Consider the following 15013-nt stretch of genomic DNA (forward strand, 5'->3'; position numbering starts at 1 on the left):
GAACTTGACTGGCCTGCACGATCCTGACCTCAACCCGATAGAACACTTTTGGACGAATTAGAGCGAAGACTGAGAGCCTTCTCGTCCAACATCAGTGTGTGAGCTCGCAGTTGCGCTTCTGGAAAAGTGGTCTTGAATTCCCAGAAATACACTGCTAAACCTTGTGGAAAACCTTCCCCAGAGGAGTTGCTGTTCTACTCTAACTGCAGAAACTGCAGGTGGTGGACCGAAGTCATATTAAACTATGGATTGAGAACGGGATGTCTCTTTAATTCATATCTGAGTCGAGGCAGGTGTGCCAATACTTTTGGCAGAATCGTGTGCGACTGGTTGGACGTTCAGAGATTGATGGATGGATGGACGGATGGATGGAATGATGTCGCAATGTGCATCTTTTGGTTGCAGTTTGGCCAAGTCGATCATGATCCCTTTCCCGGTTGCGGCAAACACTACGTTGATCTGGTTGCCACTTGGCCACGGACGCGGACAAGAGCAAGCCCGTAGAAAAATGCTCTCGTGCGCTGCCGATGCACGGGGTGTCTAACACTATGTACAATTATTGCGAGCGGATTATGTTTGTACGCAATAGTTTGATCCATATGCTTACTTTGGACGGTTTCTGACTAAAAGTTCTTGATTTAAAAAAAAAAAAAAAAACCCCGTTTCCTTCACGAGGCGAAGGTTGCGCACACGGCGGCCGTTGAGTGCCGCTCTCACTTCGTCGGGTTTCTGAACTTTTGCCGCTCATTTTGAGAAAAGTCTTCATGGTCGTCAACCCAAATGGAAGTGGAACGGGCGAGCGGGTCAGCTTTCGTTGCTGTGTCGAGAAAGTAAGTGAAAGGGAGCAGAGCAACCTTTGGAGGCCACTCCCCAAACGGGAACGGTGGCCACCTACCAGTCAAGCGGTCCTTCTTCTTTCCTGGCATTTCAACTCGGCCTGTAAAATTCCACTTGGAAAAATTCCATTGGAATTAACGAAAATTTATGGGAACCGGCAGGACTTTATGGCAATGGACCAGGAATTTCCACAAGTAGGGAACTTAAATATAGTTTGGAGAAATATATTTAGCGTAATCCCGATTGACGCCGATTTGAAGCATGCCTGAAAGCGTTCGGTAAAAATGCAAAATTAGACTTGAGATGCTTTTTGATTTGCACGTTGAATGGGACATTTTCTCATTTAGCATTTGAAATGGGCCTTGGTTGCTATTGTTTGACGGGCGTTTTGTTCGTTCGGAATGGATTGGGTTGGGGGAGATGAGTAATATTTAACTCTACGTACATGGTTTTGGAATCTTCTCGAAAAGATTCCAAACTTGAAGTTCTATTTGCAAACGTGTTGGAATGTCATGCTTTTTAATGATTCATTTGCATATAATATCTGCTTATTATCTATGCTTGAATATGATATTTCCGTTAATTTCCCGTCAATTCCCATAAATCCCTCGACAAACATTTTCAGAATTCCCCATCGTAAGTTCCTGGAGTAGATGTAACAGAGTAAGGGTTGCTGGTTCGAAGGCACCGCCTTCAGCGGAGTTCAAAGGTCAGTTCGAGCTTTGAGGGGGTGATGTCACACTTTGCCCCGTCGCTCTTAAATATGCTTTAATGCGATGACAACCGTCGCTAATAGAGGGGAAACGATGGATTGTAAATTGTCACGCTTTCCTCTTGATGGGCGATCGTCGTAATCTGCTGACGCGATCATTCACATGAATTCTCTTCAGCCGCAACTCGCCCACCCCCTCCTCTTCGCTGCGTGTTGATGCGTGTCCGCTCGGTCGACGGAATGTTTGCTGGCTGGAAGCCGGAGGCCGGCGTGCAACTTGCTGTCGCAACTTCTTCGCACTATTTCAACACGTCCTTTTTGGAAGTACGGTATACCCCCATTTTATTTTGGTGAATATGCGCAAAGCGATAACATGACATCAGTATCATCACGTCACGATGTCATCTTCGATAGTGCTTATGACTCCAAAGATGGCCAGCTGATGGCTTGACATCGGGTTGCCGATGGTCAGTCAAATGGAAGCTTTGCTAGTTGATCATCAAGCAACAAGACATTTCCTTGCGAAATAGATGTTTGATTCATGTTTACGGCGGGCTTGTTGTACTCAAAGGTCAATGCTGCGGCAAAACAGGAAATATTTTTATTTTTAAGTGCCGGAGAAGGAATGAATCAATCATTTACCTGGCTGTATGTTTTTGGACTGCGGGAGGAAGTCGGAGAATCTGGAGAGAAGCCACATTAAGCGCAGGGGGACATGCAACCTCTTCACAGAAAAAAACAACAACAATGTTATTAGGAATTGAAATGGGGAAATCTTAAACATTTCCAATAAAGATTTGCTATGTGAACGTAACACAGATTGAATTCGTCTCATACACGTGTCAGCTTTTTCTCATCTCGTGTCCTAATGCTCATTTTGAGAGGGGAAAAAAACCCCAACAAAATCTCATTGAAGAGGTTTTGTATCGGCCGTCTCATCAGGTTACGTTGTAATTCGAACCCAAGTGAAGGCCCCCTAAAATTGCTTTGGTTTGTCCGCGGCTGCTCACAGCTGGAATTCTTTTTCTACCGATGCAGAATATTTTGGCATTTTGTACCAATGACTTCCAAATGTGACCTCCCGACTATCCTCTCCACCGTTTTACAGGTGACAAATGTTTGAGCCTTGGCGGAGGTCTTTGTGCTTTTTGTGTTTGTTTGTTGTTTGGGTAGTAATTGCTCTTTGCTATCCACTGGAGGCGGGTGCCTGGCCCGGGTGGTGACGGTGTCTCCCGGCCCCTTGATTCGCGTGGAGGGTCAGCCGGTTTCCATCAGATGCGACGTCAACGACTACATGGGGCCTCGTGAGCAGGTGGGTCCTTTCTGCTGTGCTTCACGGCAACGTTTTTTTGCGTCTTGAACTGAGCTTCTCATCCGCTGTCCTCCAGGACTTTGAATGGATGATGTCCAGGGAGGCCAAAGGACAGCGGATGAAAATCATCTCCACCTTTGATGCCGGCTACTCGCACACGTCGCTCAGCAAGCGAGTGGCGTCCGGTGACATCTCCGTCCTGCGTCTCCGCGACAACGCGGTGGAACTGAAGATAGCCGAGGCCGAGACGCGAGACGCCGGCTTCTACTGGTGCCAAACGCCGAGCACCGACTCCGTCATCAGTGGCAATTACGAGGCCCAGGTCCAACTCATCGGTATGGGGGAGGCGTGTGCGTGCGTGCTGTTAGTAAAGCTTTGGAGCAGCCCGGCTAGTTTGACTTTTTAAAGTGAGTTTATCTGCCTACGGTTCATTTAACAGCCAGTGCCATGACTTAGCAATGCTCCGCTGAACATGTTTCGACGCGAGCGGCCACAAAGGCTTCGTTTACAAAGTCCCGGCTTTTATTTGGGCTTTCACACGGACGTGCTTCGCACACGTCGAGCTCGAGCGCTTGCTAAAGATGGAGAGAGGACCTTTGTAAATTCCATCAGATAAAATGTACACGTCATGTGGAAAACCGCTCACTTATATAAACACCCATCCATCCATCCATCCATCTTCGAACAGGCCTTAGCCTCACTGTTGTGAAAAATCACACGCGTAAAGCGGGATTCCTCCCCACTTTCTTTGACAGAATTTCACTCCTTGAAACTCGAACTTGGACTGACCCCTCACCAAAACGAGTAGGCCTGTGAGTCGTCCTTTGCCAAATGTAGTGAACAAAAAGAAAAAAGAAAAAAAGGAAGCTGGGCTTGATTTCGGAGCGATGCTAGCACTCCGGGCAGTGTTGAGGTGCCCTCGAGCAAGCTACTGTGACCCCCCCCCCCCCCCCCTTTTACTGGGATACCCTTGAAGTTGGTAGAATTACACTGAGTTACAAAAAGCTGATTATTATTATCATTGTTTGGGTTTTTTTCAATTGATTTAGGACAATTTGGCACTCATGGAACCTGCGTAATTCGGCCTATTTTATGACAAATGATTTTGAAAATCATGTATTCAGCATTTTCCTTTGAATCTAATTGGGTTTCTGGCCTGCAGTTACCCACAAGGCAAGTAAATAGCCTGACTATCCTTTTTTGGGTGGGGGCTGTATTGGTGTGAAGCTACCTCTATCCTGATTCAAACGTGCTGAAATACAAAGATGCGTGTTTGGCATTTGTGAAAGATATTTGACACAAAAAGCGGTGACGCCTGAGAACAGGTTATTTAGCTCCATAATGCGCAATCATGTTCAGCCGCTCCCGAGCTCAGCTCCCCCGGCACCTTGTTAAATTTAGGCCAGAATTAACTTGGCAGAACTGTTATGTGGATCGTGTGTGAATGCGCGTGCACTTTGCTGTGCACGAGGCGAAGAATATTCATGTTGTTTTTGTGTGAGGGAGGCGCTAGGTTGCTAGCTGAGATGATGAGTCTGATTTGCCGCTGCAGGGTGTGTACCAGTCGAGACTCATGCGCGCGCGGGCACACACACACACACATGCGGCGCCAATCTCCCCGATGAGGGTGTTTGGTTATGTAAGAAACAAGTGAAGTGGAGGTCGCTGCAGGTTAGAGAACTCGGTTCAGGCTAATTTTAATTGATAGTGGGTTTTTTTTTCTGCCTTCGCTATCTGTCATCAATACTCACATCACAGCCACCCTGACCACAAGTTGGTCTGGACTGCTGTTGTGGCCTCACTAAAGCCTTCTTACTTTTCTTGACGATGTAACGATCACCACTTTCGTCCTGAAATGCATCTGGTCCTAAACACGGGTATGCAGTATATTTATATACCGTGGATGTTAAAAAGCCCTCCCTGAGCTGTCACCTTATCATGGTGGAGGGATTTGCGTGTCCCGATGATCCTAGGAGCTCCGTTTTCTGGGACTTTACACCCCTGGTAGGGTCACCAACACGGGGACCAGACAAAGTACGGCTCATAGACCCCTTATGATGATGAAAATAAATGGACTGAGGTTTCCCTTGCCCCGGCACGATTCACCGGGGCCCCGCTACGGGGCTCGAAGGCAAGCATCTTGTGGCCGGGCCTTCGCCCGTGGGGCCCGGCCGTGCACAGCCCGAAGAGGCAACGTGAGTCCACCTTCCCATAAGCTCAACACCTGTGGGAGGGGCCAAGGGGGTCGGTGCGTAGGGAGCTGGTTGGCGGCCGAAGGCGGGGACCTTGGCGCTCCGATCCCCGCCTACAGAAGGTGGCACGAGGGACGTGGAATGTCACCTTTCTGGCAGGGAAGGAAACCCGAGCTGGTGTGTGAGGTCGAGAAGTTCTTTTGGAGTCCTTGGAGGGGGTGCTGGAGAGCGCTCCCACTGGGGACTCCATCGTTTTGCTGGGGGACTTCAACGCTCACGTGGGCATGTCTTGGACACCCGGGTGAAGAGCAGGCCAGAGCTCTCTCGGCTCCAATGGTGGGAGAAGATCCCGGTCTGACCCGGCAGACATAAACGTATTGTGAGGGTCTCAGGAGGGGAAAGCAGTGCACCATCAACACTGTGTATAGTTGGGATGGGGCGCTGCTGACCTCGACTCGTGACGTTGTGAGTCGGTGCGCCGAATTCTTCGAAGACCTCCTCAAGTCCACCAATACACCTTCCCATGAGGAAGCAGAGTCTGGGGACTCTGAGGTGGATTCTTCTGTCTCTGGGGTTGAGGTCACAGAGGTGGTTAAGAAGCTCCTTGGTGGCAAGGCGCCGGGGGTGGATGAGATGTCGGGCATCTGGTTAGGTTGCCCCCCAAGAGGAGCTATCTTGGTCTCATATCATGCATTTCCAGATGAATTAATTCATTCAATTTCCACCATTATTGTGGCCTATAACATCTACTACGACCGAAAATCCAGATGTTTAAGAACAATTTCTCACTCTGGCAGACGTGAACCATCTGCACCTCTTTTTAGACAATATTCAATATTACCCTTCCCTAAGCTCGATATCTTCCCTTCTGCCTGTTCATCAATAAGCAAATTCTTCCTGACACTTTTTTAAGCTTCTTTGCCGTTCATTTGTACCCTATATGTACCCAATTTTCATCTCCCCTTCTGCCGGACATCTTTTCATCAGTTTGATAAAACATTTAGAGGTCCAAAACTTTGGAGTGACTTGGATTTATCTCTTGAGAGCTACGAATATCATCGTACTCGGCCTATAAAAAGTCCTTGAAAACAAATCTACTCTTGTCCTGGGTCTTCACATTGGTTCCTTGTACTCGCTCATTGTCATGAAATCCCTATTCTGCATTCACGTGTTCTTTATACAATTTTTCTGTCTGTAATTCACTTTTTTGTTTTTCTGTATGTTCTGTGAATGCGGTAATTTACAGTTATGATTTTCTTCAGCGAATGGAATCCTGTACGAGCCTTCTCGCCTTCAGAATCTGAATCCTCTTTATTTGCCGAGTATGTCCAAAAACCACACGAGGAATTTGTCTCCGGTCGTCGGAGCCGCTCGAGTACGACGACAGACGGTCGATTGACAGAGAACGCTTTGGAGACAGAAAGACATTGACAAAAAAAAAAAAAAAGAAAAACAGTCACTGAGCAGTAAAGGGTTGCAGATACAACCGGAATATTTCAGTTCATTTTTAGTTCCCCTCTTGAAAGTTGAGTTGTACAGGCACCGTTAGTGGAGGAAAAAAGTTTTCATATGATTTATGTTTTGAGATCTTTATTTTTTTTTTTTATATCACAGAAAGGTCTTGAATAGGGGTGTGTAGACTTTTTAATATTCACTATTGTATTCTAAAAGTTAGGATGTATTAAATATCTGCCTTTATAAAGAAAATAACAGTCACCACCATCATAGAGGCATTTATCGTGTTTTTACCTGTGCACAGAATTCTACTCGGGGCTATTGCCATATTGTTCCCTTCTTGTGGAGCTACCCATCCATCCATCTTTTGTACTGCTTATCCTCACGCGGGTCGCGGGCGTGCCGGCGCCCATCCCAGCTATCTTCGGACGAGAGGCGGGGTACACCCTGAACTGGACCCCAGCCAATCGCAGGGCACTCACGTTCACACCTACGGGCAATTTAGAGTCTTCAATCAACCAAGCATGCACGTTTTGGGGATGTGGGAGGAAACCGGAGCGCTTGGAGAAAAGCCACGCGGGCACGGGCAGAACATTCAAACTCCACACGGGCGAGGCCGGATTTGAACCCGGGTCCTCAGAACTGTGGGGCGGATGTGCTAACCAGTCGCCGACCGTGCGCGTCCCTTGTGGAGCTAAATAAACAAAAATATTTACAACACACTCTGCAACCACATAAGCATCATGTTAAAGTCGGTATCACCTCAATGGCATTGTCAGTCAAAAAAAAAACAAGCTTTATTATCTCTTTAAAGTCATAATTACAGTTTAGGTGTACAACACAGTAGTAAAGTGTGTGTGTGTGTGTGTGTGTGTGTGTTTGTAATGCTAATTTTCCCCAGGAAAATAAAATTAGCTGTGGTATAACGTGCTGCCCACAATGCATTATTCTTCCTTCACAGACATCTGCTGGGTTATTTTAACGCACTATTCCTATAAAGTCCTAAATGGGGAGTTAAAATGAGTCATTTAGTCAATTTCCGAAAAAAAATTGTTCGCAACCAATCGTTTGTGTTTGAAAAAAATGTATTGCGTTTGACGAGATTGGAAAAGCTGAAATGAAGCCCGGGGTGGCCTTGGACTCGAGCGGCACTCCACTGGGTGTGCCGCATCCGCTCACGCGTCAGCCCGCGCCACATCCGTCATTACAAACGTACAGCGTTAACGTTACGTTTGCCGTAACGTGTTGTGATCGGCCAGCTCGCCCGAGCGCTCCACGATGGTTTGGTCACGATTTGACAGCGAGCCACTTTTACCAGAAGCACACGGTTCCCTCAGGCTCATTTATTCTCAAATGTTTCAGCGAGTTGCAGGCTCTCCTTGAAATTAAAGAAGTAGGGCACAGCGAGCATCTCAGGCGAAGAGCTTATCTGCATTCTCTTTTGTTTTCTTCCTTTTATTAGTTATTTTACTGCATGGCAAAAAGGAGACATGAATCTGGTGTAAATGAGCCGTACGCTGCAAAAGATTCCGCTGTCAGAGATCTGAACGCCATCACAACATCTGGTTCAATGCCAGAAGGCTTTCACTGAAAACATTTTTGGGACTTTTTACATTTTAGCGAGAAAATCAAGTTACGAGAAACCTACGAGGCCATCCGACATCATGACGTGCTTTCATGCGGACCTATTCAAAGTCTCGACATTGGAGTGTGTAATTTCAAACGGAATTCCCCTTTTATATATCCATTTGAGCTGGCTACCCCGAGAAGCAAGAAATTCATCAAGGTTAGGACATTTAATTCCGATAAAAGGGAAACAGAAAAACTACAGTGGTGGTCTCGTGAATTGAAGCGCTGTCGAGCGGACCCCTGCATACGCGCAGTTCGGCATCCGCGCAATCGCCTATTGGTGGATTTTCTTTCTTTTTTTTCCAATTGATTTTAAATTATTTTATACTTTTTTGGGGGGTGGGGGGCGGAACAACACCAAAAACGCCGAATGGCGGTTTATCCTCACTTAATCAAGATTTTTGGGTGGTGATTTTGATTATTTTGTAATGTTTTTTGTTTAGTTTTTTTCCCCCAATGATCTGTGGATTTTCGCTATTCGTGGTCTGGCCCCCCACAAATAGCAGGGGTCCACTGTATATTGATTTATGAAATACTCTCGTGTAACGGATCATTTGGGCTACTAGTTGAAAGAAACCCCTTTCCAAATATTTCCTCTCTTATTACATGAAAGTCGGCATTTGGCTTGTGTTTTACACGTTTTTCTCCTTCTTTGCCAGTCATCGCCAACACGCTGAAGGTGAGCCCTCAGACCCCGCCCGCTGTCGTCCCCGAGGGCAGCGACGTCACGCTCTCCTGCAACGTCACCCGGGAACTCACCCAGCCCACCTACCTGTCCGTCACCTGGTCGCTGAAGAAGGGAGGAGTATCGGAGGAGATTTTGACGTTCGGCCCTCAGGGCGACGTGCTCACAGGGGCCAAGTACGCCCGCCGCTACGCTGACGGCGCCGTCCGCTTGGCGCCCGGGAAGGGCGGATTGTTCGAGTTGGTCATTTCCAGAGTGACGACGTCCGACGAAGGCATTTACGAGTGCAACGGAACCGAGTGGACCCACCAAGACGGAGGGAAATGGATTCCAATTGTGGGGAGCGCAAAGGAAATGGGAACTGTTGCTGTTACTCCGACAGGTAAGAAGCGCTCTCGTTCTCGCAACGCAGAGGAGAAATACAAAATAAGATGAAAAGCCATTTGGTAACGTCGCAGTTGTCGTTACTCTTGGATTTGCCCTTTGGCTGCGCCGCCGTGAAAGTAGCGGGGGAGCCGGCGGTGAGAGCGGGCTTCCATCTCGTGCTTGTGTGTCCGCACGGTCTTCTAGAGAAGCGGCGCATTTGGAACCGGGCTGCACGTCTTGGGCCGCGATTGACCTCTTCACCTCGACGTCACACAAACGTCCGGCTGACGAAAGCAATTACGCACCGTTTGGTTACGAAAACCGGGCCAACGGCTTCCGTGATCATTTGAGCGTTACCCTCTACCGCGTGTGTGGCGTATCGGTCAAAATAAAAAGTTACGCGAGGTCAATTTCAAGAAGTAAGTTGATTTAGAAATAAATAAATAAAATAAAAAATCGACATGATCATTGCGCAAACGGCTATTTCGGTGACTTTTCTGTTGCTCTTTTGATCTTAGCGGCAGCCAGGCTAACCATTATGTTCTGCTCAACGACTCGGTGACAACCTCACCAAAGATTGTCTGCGTACCGGGGAGAAAATGCCAAATGACGGAAGTTCGGTTCCCAGTGGCTTCTACGCCACCAGGAAGTTTTGCCATCTTCTTTACGAAAGCCACTTGATTCATCCTCGTTACCCGCAGGTTCCGCTGAACGGATTCCATTTTTTTTTTTTTTTGAAGAAGAAGAAGAAGAAAAACCTAAACCTTTTGGGGAACGTCTGGCGGTGCAACCCCAGACACAACACGTTTATTGATTTTGTTTTTTGTAATCATTTTCAGTTCAGGTCAATGGCAATCACTTTCGCTGTGCCCCCCAGAATTACACTGGCGACTCTCGTTTACAAAGATGACGTGGCAGCAAAAGAATGAAATCACTGGTGCAGGTAGAAGATGCGGCGGCGACGTTTTCTTGGTGGCTGGCGGTTAGCGTGTCTGCCTCACGGTGGGTTCAAATGTCTCGTCGGAGCCTGCGCGCTTCTGTGCATTTTCTGCAGGGGCTGTGGGAGGAAGCCACAGTACACAAAATGCTTCTAAATTGCTCCACGGTGCGAACGGTCGTTTGCCCGCGATTGTCGGCAGCGATGGGCTGCAGCTCGTCTGCCGCCAGCGAGTACGAGCGCTCCTCCGAAATGTTCAGTCGGACACGGAAAGTGTCACGTGACCTTTGCCGCGAGGCTGGCCAACATTTTGCTCTGTGCTCTTGGAGCTTGCTGACCCTCACCACTGGAGTGTTTTCGTGTGTTCGTGAGGCCCTCACACACACACACACACACACACACACACACACACGTTCATTGTTGTTGCCATAGCCACCACATCTTATAACTTTGGGGGTCACCCTATCCTCTTAAGTGTTTATGCTGAATCTCGAGTACAAGTACACACTCGGGTACTCGCAATGCGCACGGCACACACGTCTGGCGTCCGCCGTCTTTCTTATTGACTGAGCAACTTGAGCAAAGAAGATGAGAAAAGTCAAACAGAGTCGCTTTGTCTCATTTTGTCCGGCTCCAGACACCACACAGAAACCTTTCCCAGCACGTTGCTCGCTCGGTTGCTATTGGAGACCGTGTCCGAGTTGTCTGTTTGAACCGCTTTTAATTAAGACGGCTCTCTCTTGAAAATACGCGTGTTGCTCTCCCATTTCTGACCTTGAAAGATCTTTTCCTGTCCGGAGGCACTTTTCAATCGCAACCGCTCTCCTTTGTGTGAATGCTGAGAGACGAGCATTTCTGCTAATTCTATTGTGTCTTGATTTGATGACCGCGCCGTACTTCGATAAGCTCTATAATACACGTATACATATATATTTGTGCTACAAACAAATCGGTGGGGATTCAGATTGAAACGCGAAACAAATCCCGAATCCTAATTTTCGAATGACAACGAATCAAAGTAAATATTTGACCGTAACAAGAGCTGCACCGCTTCTGCCTTGACGCATTCACCGAGATCGCCGCAATCACATTTTATCATCATATTACCGTTCAGCTCGTTATGATATATCGGGACTGGTATGAAAAAATGTAGCTTTGTTTTTTTTCTCTTTGGTTGTGTCATTTTTTAAATTTAAACTATGTGGGAATTGCGATTTGCTTGTTTTGAATTCAAAGAAATCCCAAAGTTGTGTCGCTGGGGTTTGTGTGCAATTATATCCATATTATTCGGCACGTTACACGCAGGAGGACCGCAAGTGCGAAGGGTGCATGAAAGCAGCACGGTCAAGTTATTTTCTGGTTGTTGCCATCTGCTCTTGTCCTTTCAAGGTCAGTCCCTCAGCGTGAAGGCTTCTTCGTCGTCTTCGCCTTCCTCCGCACTCTCCGCGAACCCGCACCTGGCCCCCGGCGACACACTAACGCTGCTTTGCGCCGTCGCCGCCGACAACTTGCCCTCGCTGTCCCTCGAAGTGTCTTGGCTGGCCGACGGCCGGGACGTCGTCACGATGGAGCGCGGCGGAGTGGTGATCTCCAACGTGTCTGCCGGCTCGGGGCGAGGAAATCGCGGCGAGGCGAGCATGGAGAGGACCGGGGCCGACGAGTACAGGCTGGCGGTCAGGCGGGCGAGCACGGAAGACGGAGGAGCGTACGCCTGCCGCGTTCGCGCCTTCATCGAGAAAGGAGGCAAGAGCTCGGGAGGAGGAGGCCGCTGGCACATGGCGGCGGAGAAGACGTCCAATGCCGTGACGGTGAAGGTGTCGCAGATCGGTAAGTCAAATGTCGCGTGCTTGGCTTCTTTCTTCATTCTTGTTGAATACTCAAATCAGAGACTATATATGTCAGCAATTCATAATCCAAATCGTACCAGCAAGCATTCATACAGTACATATAAAAAGGTTTTTGTGATGTACAAAAAAAGAAAAATGAGACAAGGATAAATTCATTTCCACCATTGAGCTGAACTATAACCTTTACAACTCAATCGGGGTGAGGGGGGGAAAAAAAAAAAATATTTTTGAGGGGAAGTTAAAATAAACAACTGCGCTAAGGTTGAACTTATTAGCTAGAATTCCAAAAGATTTCAATGATTTAGCTTGGTCTTTGTAGATCTAGAAGCCTATGACAGAGGACCCAGAGAGGAACTGTGGTACTGCATGCGGAGAAGTACAATATGTTAGAATAATACAGGACATGTACGAGGGCAGCAGAACAGCGGTGAGGTGTGCTGGAGGTGTGACAGACGAATTTAAGGTGGAGGTGGGGCTGCATCAGGGAGCAGCCCTGAGCCCCTTCCTGTTTGCAGTGGTGATGGATAGGCTGACAGATGAGGTTAGACTGGAATCCCCGTGGACCTTGATGTTCATAGATGACATTGTGATGTGCAGTGAAAGCAGGGAGCAGGTGGAGGAACAGTTAGAAAGATGGAGGCATGCACTGGAAAGGAGAGGAATGAAGATTAGCCAAAGTAAAACAGAATATATGTGCATGAGTGAGAGGGGTGGTGGGGGAAGAGTGAGGCTACAGGGAGAAGAGGTAGCAAGGGTGGAGGACTTTAAATACTTGGGGTCAACCGTCCAGAGCAATGGTGAGTGTGGTCAGGAAGTGAAGAAACGGGTCCAAGCAGGTTGGAACGGGTGGAGGGAGGTGTCGGGTGTGTAATGTGACAGGAGAGTCTCTGCTCGGATGAAGGGCAAAGTTTATGAAACAGTGGTGAGGCCGGCCATGGTGGACGGGTTAGAGACAGTGGCACTGAACAGACGACAGGACGCAGAGCAAATGAAGATGTTGAGGTTCGCTCTCGGAGTGAGCAGGTTGGATCAAATTAGAAATGAGTTCATCAGAGGGACGGCCGAGGTTCGACAAAGTTAGAAAGTGACAGAGAAACTTGAGAACAATAACACTTCATTCCCATGACGACCACTTAAGGCCACACTGAGTAAGCGTATATTATATTACAGCCATATTATTAATATTGCTGTACAAAAAATACAATTCCAATTGGGATGAGAGGAACAGAAAATACTTTTCTGCTCGTCTTCATATTTCTGACTTGTTTTTTATTTTCCCGACTCCGCCATTGGGATGTGTGTCGGCTGCTGATAGACCTGAACATTTGATTATCAAGCAAACATATAAAACATGCTATTTATATTTCTTAAGAAGTATGTTTTGGAAAGTAAAAAAACTCCTGTGAAGACAGAGTTCAAAATGGTTTGGCAGACCGTTTTTCGTCGATAGCCGCACCGTGGCGTCCGGCCGGCCAAGATGACGCGTTCGGCCTCGGTTTAGCTTCTGCGCTCGACTTTCCGCACATGCTGTCGGAATCCAAAACGGGTAGAACGGCTCACGTCGAGGGACTCTGTGTGACTGCTGGTTGCCAGCTGCTTGTCGGTTTTCAGCTTTCGCAGCCTTCACGCTTATGAAAATCCCAACAGGACTCGGGATGTGCTCGCACATGTTTGCGTGTGCGCACTTGCGTGTGTAGCCGCACGCACGCACGCACGCACGCTCGCACGCACGCTTGCGTCCCATGTACTGACGATGTGAGGCTGCTCCAACTGGTAGAGTTCCTCCGTTGTAGCCTGGAGGTTTGCATTCCTCCGTCCTTCATCTGCACACACACACACGTGACCGCCCCCAAGTAGTTATGCACGCACACACACAGTTTTTATTTGTAACTTGTTTTGGAAGCGCACACATGCTCACAGTGGCTCATACGCACACACTCGGGGTAATTCCTCTCATCCTGGGTTGTACTTTCAAGTGTGTGTGTGTGCGTGCGTGTGCGCATGTGTGTTGCTTTGTCAGCTGGAATTGTTGTCAATAAACTGCTCAAAATGTCAATTTACAAGCAAACTTTTGTTCCCTCAAACGTTTTGGGCACAGCGACCGCTAAACGGGAGACATTTTTTCCAAGGACCCCCCTCATAATCCAAATGGAAATGAAAAATAACTACCACGTCGAAAGGAATTAAAAAGTTTCCCATTTACGAGAATAAAGTTCTAATGTTACCGTAGCAAATTCATTTTATCAAGAAAAAAAGTTGTGCAAGAACAAAGGGTAAAAAGTCAACATCTTATGGGAATAAAGTCGTATTTTGTAATATTCTAACCAGAACCGCTGCTTTCTCGCATGTTATAATAGTTCCTATGTATACTATTATGGTGCTCAATAATAGCTATTGTTTTCTTTTATTGCGCTACAGTCATTGTTCGGTGTCGGAATGGCTAATGAGGTCACGACCCCGTGCCTTTGTAAATGTTCCGGCGCGACCGATAAACTCGGATGGCGGGACACCGTTGCGTCACCCCAAAGGACGCGTCCCACACAGAGTTGTTTTGGCAACAAGCTTGCTTTCCTCCCAGGGATGCCACCGTCGTTCAAATAGCAGCTCTGTTATATGCCTTGCACTTTCTGAATTGCTGCTTTTTGTTCGAGCGGTTCTTTTCTGTCTGCGCGTGAGTGTCTGGGTGAGAGCTGTGGCCGACAGCAGCTTCAACATGAGTGCGCTCGCTGTGGTTTACCGTTTTCTCGGCGTTCGATAAAGTGCTGAAAAGTGCGTAGGCCACTGTGGCTCTCCTTTGCCTCATGCAAGGGCATTACCGGAAGTATACTGTAAAGAACGATCGCTTAAAAAAACCCACCATACGGCAGAATTATGAACCGCGCTAACGTGCGGGAACACGGTTTGCCAAGGATCTTTACCGCGTAACGGACGTACGAGGCCGCGATGACATTTCAACCTGTGAAACGAGTGTCGTGATCCCGTTTATTGACATTGATGCGTTTTCAGCGCGCTAACTTCACACACGGCACGTCATGTCAATG

The 15013-nt window shown here is 47.8% G+C and overlaps 1 protein-coding gene across 4 annotated transcripts in view; it reads left to right on the top strand.

Moving 5' to 3' along the window:
* ptgfrnb (prostaglandin F2 receptor inhibitor b) overlaps nucleotides 1–15013 on the top strand; it is a 39941-nt gene that overhangs the window by 2999 nt on the left and 21929 nt on the right. For 3 of the 4 annotated variants that reach the window (XM_061695240.1, XM_061695250.1, XM_061695261.1), the window contains exons 2-5: nucleotides 2749–2861; nucleotides 2938–3196; nucleotides 8797–9204; nucleotides 11515–11952. In XM_061695240.1, coding sequence (XP_061551224.1) covers nucleotides 2749–2861; nucleotides 2938–3196; nucleotides 8797–9204; nucleotides 11515–11952 — 1218 coding nt within the window. The remainder of the gene's footprint in view (nucleotides 1–2748; nucleotides 2862–2937; nucleotides 3197–8796; nucleotides 9205–11514; nucleotides 11953–15013) is intronic. The other variant, XM_061695270.1, reaches the window with a different exon arrangement.

Source organism: Phycodurus eques, chromosome 1, assembly GCF_024500275.1.
Source record: "Phycodurus eques isolate BA_2022a chromosome 1, UOR_Pequ_1.1, whole genome shotgun sequence".
NCBI classification, from domain to species: Eukaryota; Metazoa; Chordata; class Actinopteri; order Syngnathiformes; family Syngnathidae; genus Phycodurus; species Phycodurus eques.